Below are 12,597 nucleotides of genomic sequence, written 5' to 3' on the forward strand. Positions count from 1 at the left end.
TCTGTCTTTTCTTAGTATTTATCGATTGGATTTGATATTACTGTGTGCCGGGTGTGTGAATACATGCTGCAGCATGTGTGGACATGTGTGCCAGGTGTGTGAACACACGCTGCAGCATGTGTGGACATGTGTGCCAGGTGTGTGAACACACGCTGCAGCATGTGTGGACATGTGTGCCAGGTGTGTGAATACATGCTGCAGCATGTGTGGACATGTGTGCCGGGTGTGTGAACACACGCTGCAGCATGTGTGGACATGTGTGCCGGGTGTGTGAATACATGCTGCAGCATGTGTGGACATGTGTGCCGGGTGTGTGAATACATGCTGCAGCATGTGTGGACATGTGTGCCGGGTGTGTGAACACACGCTGCAGCATGTGTGGACATGAGAAGACAACTTTGGGAATTGGTTTTCTCCTTCCACTTGGTTTTTGGTGTCCTGTGTACTCCAGGTTAGCTGGCCCAAGAGTGTCTGCCTGAGGCTGCTGTCTGTACCTCCCAGCCTGCTGTAGGATTAGATTTGAGCCACTATGTGTCATTTTTGGGCTCTGAGGATGGGACTTAGGTCTCAGCCTTTTGAGGCTAGCACTTTTACTTGCGATCCATCTTGCCAGTTTTTTTTTTTTTAAATGGGGTCTTGGTGCCTGTAATCTCTGTATTACTAAGCCAGTAGGTGAGCTAGTAGGTGAATATCATTTTTGCTCCGTGGAATGACTCTGTAGCCCTTAAGTAGTCATTGATGAAGGTAGAACTGTGGAAAACATAAATAAAACAATAAGTTGAGTGTGGTGGTGCATGGCTAACCCCAAATTTAGGAGGCAGAGGCAGGAGGATTGCCAGTTTGAGGCCAGATTTTAGGTTACAGATTGAGAACCTATATCTCAGACTAACAAACAGAACACTGGCATCAAAAGAAAAGTAGAGATGAGCAAGAGTGTGGAGACTGGGGCTGCCTGGAAGCTGAGAGCAAGAGCAAGAAGGCCACAGCCCTGCCTGGAAGGTGTCAGGGTCTCAGAGTGAGTGTTATAGGATGCTACAGCTGCAGGCTTCACGGAGGAGGTGAAAGGGCAAGCTAGATTCAGAAAGGAGGTCAAACGGGAGAGGAACCGTGGTCATAGTATACAGAGCCTGCTGCCAGAGGACTCCTAAAGGCCTCGGGCAATATGTGGTATTGAAAATTGCTGTGTAGATTTATGACCTAGGAAATTGCAGGAGTGGTGTGGGAAAGGACTCCCTCCCTCCCTCCTTCCTACCTTCCCTCCCTCCCTCCCTCCCTCCCTCCCTCCCTCCCTCCCTCCCTTCTTTCCTTCCTTTCTCTGCTTTTTTGAGACAGTGTTTCTCTGTGTAGCCCTGGCTATCCTGGAACTCACTATTGACAATTAGCCCCCAATTCAGAGATCCTTCTACCTCTGCCTCCTGCGTGCTGGGATTAAAGGTGTGTGCCACCAAGCCTGGCTGATTTTCTTTTTTTTTTTTTCTCTTTCCTCCTCCTCCTTTTTTTTTTTTTTTTTTTTTTTTTTCCGAAATACTAGGATTACTAGTGTGTGCCCCCAGCCCTGGTTTATAGGATGCTGGGAATTGAACACAGGGCTTGGTGCATGCCAGACAAGCAAGCTCTCTACCAACTGAGCTCCATCTTGAGTCCTTTTGTTTTCTGAGGCAGGTCCCTACTCTAACTTAGGCTAACTTGGAACTTACTAAATAACTCGTGCTGACCTTGAAGTTAATGAAGTCCTTCAGCCTCAGCTGAAGAGATTATAGGTGTTTGCTTTCGTGTGTGGGCTCACCTCTTTATCTCTGTTTTGGCAGTTCTCTGAGCAATTCTGGGAGGTCATCTTGAACAGACAGTGCACTCTCTCGGGCTCATTGAGAGCTGGTGAATTCTAGGCAGTTGGGGAGTGGATTGCATTGCTCTGTGTAAATCTAGGGTCTGCCCAGATACCTTCCCCCACCACCAAGGACCAGCCTTGTCTTGGAAAGGGGTTCTGAGAGAAGAGTTGTCTGGGAGGTGAGAACAAATTGTGGGTCTAAGCTGAGGACCTATGTTTTGCTTGAGACAGCTCTCTAGAGTGCTTTCTGTAAGTTCTGCTCTCTCTGGAGGTCTCCAGACAGCTGCTCTCTCTCTATGTTCTGCTTATGCCAGTTCTCCAAGCACTTCTCTCTTGCTATTCAAAAAAAAATTCTCTGAGTATCTCATGCAGATCATGAACCCAGTCTTTTATTTTACATGTCAATCTAGTCATGTATTCCAGGATCCCTTTTGATTATCCTATGAATCAGCATCTTGTGACCCCAGCCCCTTAATTCTTAGAAGACAGTAAGCACACCCTTTTTTTTTTAAACATTGCAAAAGAATTCAGAAGATGCCTGCTACTGTTAAACATAGACCATAAGCTAGCTGGGTGGGACCCCATCCCGAAATAATATTTCTTCCATGCCTGGGCCAAAAACTTGCTCTGTCCCAGGCCAACCCTGAACTCAAATGTCTGCTTTTGTAAGCATAAACAAACAAACAAACAAACTTAGCTGGGTGGGCTATCCTTTGATCACCACTCCCCACGTCTCTTTATCTCCCGAGTATCTTTCTGACAAGTCGGCTCCCAGCACAACTGCTTTTGTTCCTTTAGATTAGTGAAGCTCATATAATTCATATTGCATCCTTATTTTTTGAGAAATTAAATATTTTTGAACTCTTTTTTTAAAGTTCTTTCTCACAGGCCTAAGCTGTTCCTAAGATCCTAATGTTTACCATTTTGCTGAGACATTAGCCACACCTTGGCCTCCTGCACTCTTGCTGTCTCTGATTATCATGGAGTTATTAACTTTAACAGGGAGGACATTCCTTGAAGGAGGAATGTAATATACATAGTTATACAAACAAGCCTTAAGCTCTGCACTCATGGAGGCCTATGCCTGATGGCCGTGTCCCAGGGGCAGGTAGCACCCTACCAAGATCCTGATCCTCAAAAGTAGGATGATCTGGGGGGTGGGTATGGGGGACCTTTGGGATAGCATTGAAAATGTAAACGAGGAAAATACCTAATTTAAAAAAAAAATGGGAATGGGTGGGGGGAGGGGGGGACTTTTGGGATAGCATTGGAAATGTAATTGAGGAAAATACATAATAAAAAAAAAAAAAGAGGAAAAAAAAATGTAGGATGATCCCCACCCTCCCCTGGGCTGTCTTACTTACCTCTGTCTGCATCCCTCTCTGCCTGAATACCATTGCCTTCTCCAGAAATTGGTGAGGCTTACACAGTACACTCCAAAAGTAGTCATAACCTCTAACATTTACGGTGGTAGAGAGGCCATCCATCCACAAGCAGCACCATTTGTGTGAAAGTCTGGACTTCTATGTAGCCTTCTGGTCTACATTCTGGGAAACTTAGCCATTTGAAGGTTAGTGACTTGCCTTCCAGCCTTGTTGGGAGGTAGTGTCATAGATTCTTTTTTTTTTTTTTTTTTTTTTTTTCTTTTTGGTTTTTCGAGACAGGGTTTCTCTGTGTAGCCCTGCTGTCCTGGAACTCACTTTGTAGACCAGGCTGGCCTTGAACTCAGAAATCCACCTGCCTCTGCCTCCCGAGTGCTGGGATTAAAGGCATGCGCCTCCACGCCCGGCCAGTGTCGTGGAATCTTAAGGTAGAGCTATGGAAAACGTAATGTGAAGAATAAAACACTAAGCTGGTACATGACTATATCCCCAATACTTCGGAGGCCAAAGCAAGAGAGAGGATCACTAGTTTCAGGCCAGCTTGGGTTACCTCAGACCAGCAGAAACCACAACATCACTAGCCACATTGGATAAGCTGACTCAATGCATTCAACTGTGGAAGTGGGATGAGAAAACCCAAGGCTGCCAATCTGTATCAATTACAATTAATACAATTGTAGTATCAATCTACCAGGCCCATGTTAGAATAAATGTTTCTCAAGTGTGTGAGAACTAGAAGTTAATGAGGTTGGGATGGGAACCAAGGAGATGGTCAGTCCAGGTTCGAAGCCAGTAACTGTTCACTCATTTGATCATTCCATCATTCCCTCACTATTTTCGCCATTCATCAAAGGAAACCAACATCCTGGTTCGCCTGCAGCTGGCATTCTAGGGGGCAATCAAGACAATAAAGCTAAAATAAGTAAAATCCTTAGGTGGCACAAAGGAGGGACCTGCTGGGGAGTGTTCACAGGGTGTGGCTGCCATATTCATTGGGACCATTGGGCAGTGATATTTGCAGTAGGCTACATGTGAAGTTTAGGTCAAAATTGCTAAGTTCATTTATATCCCTAGAAGGTTTATTTTTATTTTTGGTTTTTTGAGACAGGGTTTCTCTTTGTAGCCCCCGGTGTCCTGGAACTTACTCGGTAGACCAGGCTGGCCTGGAACTCAGAAATCTGCCTGTCTTTGCCTCCCAAGTGCTGGGATTTAAGGCGTACACCACCACTGTTCAGCAGAAGTTTATTATTTCAAGTTAATGTGGTTATTTTCATGGAACTGGGGATTAAACCTAGAGCCTCCTGAATACTACTAGGCAAGTGCTCTACTACTGAACTACTCCCCGAATTCCTGTTTTTTATTCTGAGGTAGGGTCTCCTTTAATAGCCTAGGTTGGCTTTGTTCTTCCTCAGCCTGTAGAATATCTGGGAGTTACAGGCCTAGGTCACCAAACACATTAGGTTTTACTGCTAGGAAGAAGCCAGGAGGAGCCCTAAAATCAAAGTACCCTTGTATTCGGGTACTTACGGTCGCAGGCTTGCTTGCGCCACTCCCCCCTGCCTTTGTGTGCGCGTGCGCGAGAATCAGCGCGTCCTTCTGACTGAGCGGCTGCGGCTGGAGCGGAGCAGTTCGGCTAGCTGTTGGATGGCGCGGGGCGGAGCTGGGCGGGCAGTGGCCCTGGGCCTGGTGCTGCGGCTCCTCTTTGGTCTCAGAACAGGCCTAGAGGCCGCTCCGGCTCCGGCCCATACCCGGGTCCAAGTCTCCGGTGAGTGAACCCCCGTTTCTACACCGCTTTTGATCCCGCCTCCACGCGCTGGCATCGCCTCACTATTGGCTGCGCCGCCCATCGGTCGTTGACACTCCCCCAGCACGCGTGTTTGGCTTTAGCGTGGGTAGAGTGGAGAGAATCGGCCCTCTGTGCGTGCAGAGGGGACCGCCACATGGGTGCCTTCTCCTGTGTTCTGCTCAGCTTCCTCCCTTATTCCTGCGCTGTCCCTAAGTCACCTCCAAGCCGTCCTTCAGCTCAATGTGGGCTGGAAGGCTTTTGTTTCTGATTTTGACCTCTCACCACGCAGGGCTGGTCACCCGGTACCTTCTTGCAGCAGGTATGCCTTCCCGAAACCTTCAGCCCTGAGGCTGCAGTTCTGTGGCTGTTCTTTCAGCACCCAGAGCTTCAGTTTTTCCTTGTATTCCTGCCTCAGAGAATGGAAGGAAGAGCCCTGGAGTGTATTTCCCCTGTGAACCCCAATCTTGGCCAGGAACCTGTCCCGGGCAGGACGAGGAGGCCCGATTGTGACCACTGGCCACTACTGACCATCCACTCTGTATGAGAATAGGTCTTAACTGTTTCAAGGTTTTTTTGGTTTGTTTGTTTTTGTTTCTGTTTTTAGGTTTTTATTATGTTTTGATTTTTTTTTTTTTTTTCCAAACAGGGTCTCACTTTATAGCTCTGGCTGTCTGCAACTTGCTATATAGACTAGGCTGGGCTTGAACTCCTAGAGATCCACCTCCCAAGTACTGGGATTAAAGGCAGGCACTAGTTCCCCTTTTTTTGAGACAGGGACTTACTATATAACACAGGCTGGACTGCTGTTTTCAACTTGTGCCTTAGGCTCCCCAGCACAGGGATTATTAGGTATGGACCATTGTATTTGGCTGTTTATGGATCTGTACCCATAAACTACCCCTCCTCCCACTTTCGGCTGTTTTGTAGCTCCAAGCAGTCTTCTTGTTCCAGCATCCCAGGAGCTGGACTTACTATTGAGCAACATTAAGTCTGGCCTTAGTATTCCTCTTTTACAGATGAGGACATAGACTGGGAGGAGGAATCATGGGTCATCCTGACTCCTGTCTGATTAATTGCCCCCAAGAGGTATAGGGTCTGCTCTGCTCTGGGCCCATTCCAAGAAAATACAGAGTCAGGAAGAGAAGGTCTGAGTTGGCAGGACTGTGAGTTGTTAGGCATGGAGAGGAGGCTATGCTGGGCAGGAAGGGGTGGTGGCCAGGGCTTGTATTCAGTTCTTCAGCTCTCTGGAGCTTCTGAACTGTGTGGTATGCAGGTATAATTGCGTTTGACTACAAGGAGAGGGAGGGAGGGGTCTTGGAGGCTCTGGCTCTGTGTGTGAGGTAGGAAGCTCTAAAGGCTCCCTCCTGTCTTTGTTCATTCCTTCCTGCTGGCCCAAGTACCAGGTCTCTTCACTGCCTGCCCCTCTTGATCAGCAAACAGCCCCGGCTTCCCTGGAAAGGCTTAGGTTTTATCTGGGTCAATGTGGACCCTCACATGACTTGTTCACACACTGTCAGGCACTAGACATGGCCATGAGGCCACGTCCCTGACTTTCACTGAGAGTGTTCAGTCAATAGGAATATGGATGTTACTAGTTAGGGACTGTTGTTTGTGGGAGGCAGAGCTTCCTGGGGAACATGAGACACTGCCCAAGATATAAACTAAGATCTGAAAGCTGAAGAAGAATCACACCTATAGAGTGGAAGGACAAGGTGGGCTGTGGCTGGGGTATATAGCTCAATGGTAGAATGTTTGCTTGATGTGCAAAACGGTCTAGACTCCTCTTCCTCTGAATACAGAGTGGAAGAAGGGCCCTTGGGTTGTGGAAGGCACGTGCAAAGGCCCTGTGATGAAAGCGAGTCAAGTCTCTTAGATAAACTACGAGGAGGAGGCCAGGATAGAGGGGTTTGATGGAGAAGGGAAGGATTTAGCCTTGGATGTGAGAGGACCTGGGTCCCGTGGGATAGTGGGTGATCAGAGTAGATAAGAGTGTGATATTCTGGCCTGGTGGAGATTCGGTACTAGGGGTCTAGTTCAGAGGTGACATATTTAGGTCAAGCTGAGTGTTTTCACCTGGGAAGAACTTGGGAGATGAGGGAATAGGTCTTGGCGAGTACACATGATCACCATGCTTTAAGTCAAGGTCTTCCTATATAACCCTAACTGGCCTGGAACACAGAGTCCTTCTGCCTCCAACCTCCTGCATACATATAATACCATGCCTGGCTTTTGAGCAGATTTACTACCCAGGCTCTCAGTTTCCCCTTTGCTAAGCAGGTGGGTTAGACTAGGTCCCCCTGACCTTGATCATGAGTCTCTTGCAGAGCATGTTGGGGAACGGCTCTTCTCCGAGCCCGTTTAAACTATGGAGCTTGGTGGTCTCCAATGTAGACTTTGTGGCCATTTGGAGCATTTGGAGCCTAATAGTGTCAAGGGTCAGTAAGACCTGGGTTTGAGTCCCGACTTTTGTCACCAGCTCTGTGTGGTCATAGTGTTTCAGAAGACTGGAGCCTAGCAGCATTCATGAACTTCCAGGGCCCCAAACCCAGGGCTCTGTAGAGGGTGGCTATCAATATAGTTTCTTTACCCTTTCTTTACATCGCTTATCTCTAGCTGATTGCAGCTCATAACTGTCCTCTTGAAAGATATTCTAGATTTGGATCCCCCAACCCTCCCAAGGCCTCATTTATGTTCATTTCTCAGGCTCTAGAGCTGACTCCTGCCCGACAGACACCTTCCAGTGTCTTACCAGTGGCTATTGTGTGCCCCTTTCCTGGCGCTGTGATGGGGACCAGGACTGCTCTGATGGCAGTGACGAGGAAGACTGTAGTAAGTGGCCATTCCTGGAGAGGGGCTTGAGGATGGGTGTTTACACTGCTGCCAGGCATGGAGATTAGGGGATTAGGAAAAGACTGGTTGTAGGGCTGGATAAGCAGGGCAAGGTGGAGTCTGTGGGTCTGGACTGTTGGGATTGCTTTATACCCAGCGCTCTAGAGACATAGGTAGGCAGGCGTACGGGGAGGGTGAGCAGGTAAAGGAGGAGCCTGATGGGAAGCCGAGGGCTTAGTAGGTGGAGTTGACAGGTGTTGCACAGAGACTTCCCATAGGGCAAGCCTTTACACACAGACTTCTTTATTTTACTTAGTGTGTGTCTGGGTACAAGTGTGTGCAGGAGTGTTTGCCAGCATGTCTGTGTGTATGTAGGGCTGGAGCTTGACACTGGTGGTGTCCTTTGTTGCTCTCCACCTTACTTTTGAGACCATCTTTCACTAAAATTGACAATCCCCCAGCACGCGCCTTTGGATTTAGTGTGGGGAGAGTGGAGAGAATCAGCTAGAATGGTTTGTTCCAGGGAGCCCCAAGATCCAGCCATGTGTACTCTTAGCCTTGTGGTTAGAGATGTGCCCTGCTGCACCTGGCCTTTACTAGGTACTGGGGATCAAACTCATTCAACATGTTTGTACTACAAGCACTTTGCCCTCTGAGTTATCTCCTCAGCTCTGAGGAAGCTGCTTTCATACATTTATTTTGTATGTCCCAGGATGGCCTGAAAGTCTCTATGTCGATCAGGCTGGCTTCATACTCACAGAGATCTATCTGCCTTTGCCTCCCAAGTGCTGGGATTAAAGTAGCTAAAGGAACGAGATGCTTTTAGTTTTTAGTTTAGTTTGCTACTTGTGGAAGAAGTTAGGATTTAGAGCGGATTGGGTAACCAGAGCACTGGGATTTCTTCTTTGTGTGAGTGTGTGTGTGTGTGTGTGTGTGTGTGTGTGTGTGTGTGTATGAGAGAGAGAGAGAGAGAAAGAGAGAGAGAGAGAGAGTGAGTTAGGGTTTCTTTACATATTGATAGCTGTCTTAGAACTCACTATGTAAGCCGGGGCGTGGTGGCGCACGCCTTTAATCCCAGCACTCGGGAGGCAGAGGCAGGCGGATTTCTGAGTTCGAGGCCAGCCTGGTCTACAAAGTGAGTTCCAGGACAGCCAGGGCTATACAGAGAAACCCTGTCTCGAAAAACCAAAAAAAAAAAAAAAAAAAAAAAAAAAAAAAAAAAAAAAGAACTCACTATGTAGACTAGGCTGGCCTCCTCTTCCAAGTGCTGGGATTAAAGGTGTGCACCACCGTGCCTGGCATACTGCATTTTCTTGCATGGATGTTTTGAATCTGATTGACTCTATGTTTCAGGGATTGAGTCATGTGCTCAGAATGGGCAGTGCCAACCACAGTCTGCCCTTCCTTGCTCCTGTGACAACATCAGTGGTTGCTCTGATGTCTCTGACAAGAACCTCAACTGCAGCCGCCCACCCTGTCAGGAGAGTGAGCTGCATTGCATACTGGATGATGTCTGTATTCCACACACGTGGCGCTGTGATGGCCACCCAGACTGTCTTGACTCCAGTGATGAGCTCAGCTGTGGTCTGTGTCCTGGGATCTTGGTATACCTGTGTGGGTGGGGAAGGCTGACAGTTATTTAAGGACATTTCTTTCCTTCCATGGGTGACTAGTTTGAGGATGTAAACACACGCTTCCTCCCAGGCCTTCGTCCCTGTGCTGGTGGACAGGACATCATGAGGATTAGTGATTTCCCACCAACTTTACTCTGTCTTAGATCAGGATGAATTCTAAGAGTTGGGCACTGGAAACCTTGTGTACCAGACTGCTAAGCCCTGGGCGCCCCTCAGCTACTGATGCCTTGCCTTGTTGCAGACACTGACACAGAAATTGATAAGATATTCCAGGAGGAGAATGCCACAACTACAAGGATTTCTACGACCATGGAGAATGAGACCTCTTTCAGGAATGTAACATTTACCTCTGCTGGGGACTCATCCCGAAACCCAAGTGCCTATGGGGTTATTGCAGCTGCTGGTAAGATAGGCTTTCCCATGTGAGGAACTTGGGGCTCTCCACTTACTAGTCTGCGATAGTTCCTGCCCTCCTTATCCTACTCCTGACCATCTGTCTGTCCCCTACAGGGGTGTTGAGTGCCATCCTGGTTTCGGCCACCCTTCTCATATTGCTACGCCTCCGAGGTCAGGGTTATCTGCCCCCACCAGGGCTGTTGGTGGCTGTGAAGGAGTCGCTGCTGCTGTCAGAAAGGAAAACCTCTCTGATCTGAGGACACATGGTTACCACCTGGCCCTGAGTGCAGTCAGACTGGGACAAAGGAGCCGTGAAACACGCAAGGAGCTTCTGGCTTCTCAGCTTTGAGACCTGGGCTCTTTGGAGCACAGAGAACTTTGATTTTTAAGCTTCTACAGATATGGTCCTAGAGACTGGGGTCCTCAGACACTCCCGCTGTATGTGGTGAGCTTGGCTGGAAACTTGCCATAGCCAGGACTGAGGGGCTGGCCCCAGGACGCTCTCAAGAAATGGGGCTACTGTGGTTTAGACACTCCTGCTGCTCACATTGATGGGTGGCTATTAAAGTTTCTTCACCCCTCTGTCTGCCTCTAGCCTGTTTCCCTTGGCCTGGGCAGCCTATGGTCTCGGCTGGATCTCCTTCTACCTTTTAAAAGGGAGTCTTCAGCCAAGAGGTCTGTGTCCTGGACATTTCCTCCTATACTCTACTTTTATAAAGTGAGGACGAGTATTGAGTCCACACTCAACATTAACAGTGGGCTTAATAGGAGAAGAGACCTGAAGTAATGTTTCCTTATTGGGCATTCCTTTGTCATGGCTTCTTCTGTGACATGGAAGCTGGGCTAACCTGATTTGAACTTGGCTATCCCCTGTTTTTTCAGGGCTATAATCCCAGCAGTTGGGAAGGGGAGATAGGAGAATTAGAAGTAATAGGCTTGATGTACATGCCTGTAATTCTAGCACTGGGGAGGTTGAGGCCTGAAGAGCTGGAGTTCAAGGAATGTCTGTGCTATTCAGGGAGACCTTATTTCCTTTCTTCCCCAGATGCAGTTGGTTGATGTTTTATGAGACAGTTCTGTTCTAGGCTGACAGGTTGTTTACTGTCTAGCAATGAGTTAGCCCCGGGAGGTAGGGAAGGGCTGTCCCCATGTCATAACTGAAGCCCAAGATACCTGAACATGGACATACAGAAAACAAGAAAATATTGTTAATACAACTTGACTTCTGAGTAACAAGGCCAGAGCTCTTCCCAGACTCTCAAATTCCTAAGTAAAATGGTGGGGACTGTTAGAATGCCTCCAACAGGCAGAGGAGAGGCCTTCCTGGTATCTCTAGCTCCTAGTAACCTCCAGGCCCATGATGAGTATTGGAGCTCTGAGGCTGTACAAGTAAGAGGACCTGAATTCAGATCCCCAGTACCCTATAGGAAGTTGGATTTGCCTATGATCTTATTACTGCGGGTGGGCATGAGCACAGGAAGATCCCGGGGACTTGCTGGGGAGATAGTGTAGCCTGAGAGTTTAAGATTCAGTGAGAAACCTTGTTTCAAAAAATAAAGGGGAGGGACTGGGGATATGTCTCAGTGATTAAAACACCTGTTGCATAAGCATGGAAACAGAATTTGTATCCCCCAAACCCATGTAAATGCTGGACGAGTGTGGAGGCCTGCCTATAATTCCAGCCTCAGGAAGCTGAGGCAGGATACTGACTGGTGGAAGAACAACCCAGAATGATTCCTGTCATCAACCTCAGGTATCCACATGCACGTGATTGCGTGAACATGCATGTGGACCCTCAAATATATGCCTGCACCCAGGTGTACACACACACATACACACCACACACATACAAATACAAGCTTTCACCCACCCCAACACACACATACAAATCTCAACAAAAAGAATTCCTGGAGCTCTGATGTCTGGTAGACAGTTACTTGGTCACTGCTCATGTGATGCTGGGTGCAAAAGGCAGGAGTGTACACCAGGAGGGCTTTCTCAAGGTGGGAACTGCTTTGTTTTTGTGATTCTACCCCCGCCCAATCCTTTACAAGGGAAGGTGGATGAAGCAGTTTGGATCTGAGCAGTGTGTTATGGCTGGGTTTTTGAAATAGCAGTTGATGCTTCAGCCAGGATGGGGAGCATTGGCTGATGGTAGAGGCCCTTGGAGGTAGGTGGGGAACAAGGTTTTCCTTGGCTCTGTAGACTGACACTTGGTACTCATCTTGACCAACAGAGTGTTGTGGGTGTGTGTGCTGGGGGTGGGTGAGCTGAGAGGGAAGGAGAGGAGAGGATGGGGAGGGGGAGGGAGGGAGAGCCACAGTAGGCCATTTCTGGTTGGGTGAAAAGCTATTCTCTAACCTCAGCTTTAAGACAAAAGATTTTCGACTGCAGACCAACTTGGACCACATAGAACCTATCTCTCCATCCACCCATTCTTTGTCCATCCATCTATCCATCCATCCATCCATCCATCCATCCATCTATCCATCTGAAATTTGGAAGATGAATTTTGTTTTTAGGCTAGTTAGGGATAAACAGTTTTTACTTATAACTATGGACTATGCCTGTCCACCACAGGCCATAGTGGGCCATGCTGGGCTATAAATTTACCTGTTACACGTGCACCCATCTGGGATCTGGAGTTATCTGGAGTGTTTGGGTTCTTATTGGGGGGAACTACCACGTACTTGGTGGTTCTAAACAATCTGTTCTTTTTAACAGAGTGTCACTATGTAGTAC

The 12,597-nt window shown here is 48.0% G+C and overlaps 1 protein-coding gene across 2 annotated transcripts; it reads left to right on the forward strand.

Moving 5' to 3' along the window:
• Positions 1-4,774: 4,774 nt before the first annotated feature.
• Cd320 (CD320 antigen) lies at positions 4,775-11,458 on the forward strand. Of its 2 annotated transcripts, none has more exons than NM_019421.3 (5): positions 4,775-4,975; positions 7,700-7,825; positions 9,179-9,409; positions 9,701-9,862; positions 9,970-11,458. In NM_019421.3, exons 1-5 carry the CDS (start codon positions 4,855-4,857, stop codon positions 10,110-10,112), a joined length of 783 nt encoding a protein of 260 aa, NP_062294.3. In that variant the 5' UTR covers positions 4,775-4,854; the 3' UTR covers positions 10,113-11,458. The 2 variants fall into 2 exon arrangements, with proteins under 2 accessions (NP_062294.3, NP_001292098.1); NM_001305169.1 differs by lacking the exon at positions 4,775-4,975 and adding an exon at positions 5,110-5,315.
• The last annotated feature ends 1,139 nt before the right edge of the window (positions 11,459-12,597 follow it).

This window comes from Mus musculus, chromosome 17, assembly GCF_000001635.26.
Source record: "Mus musculus strain C57BL/6J chromosome 17, GRCm38.p6 C57BL/6J".
Classification (NCBI taxonomy): Eukaryota; Metazoa; Chordata; class Mammalia; order Rodentia; family Muridae; genus Mus; species Mus musculus.

Bases quoted from the DNA above. Each gene is read 5' to 3' on its own strand.
- Cd320 (NM_019421.3), top strand. From the start codon at position 4,855: ATGGCGCGGGGCGGAGCTGGGCGGGCAGTGGCCCTGGGCCTGGTGCTG. The intron at 7,826-9,178 runs GTAAGTGGCCAT...TCTATGTTTCAG, and splicing joins CAGTGACGAGGAAGACTGTA to GGATTGAGTCATGTGCTCAG. The intron at 9,410-9,700 runs GTCTGTGTCCTG...GCCTTGTTGCAG, and splicing joins CAGTGATGAGCTCAGCTGTG to ACACTGACACAGAAATTGAT.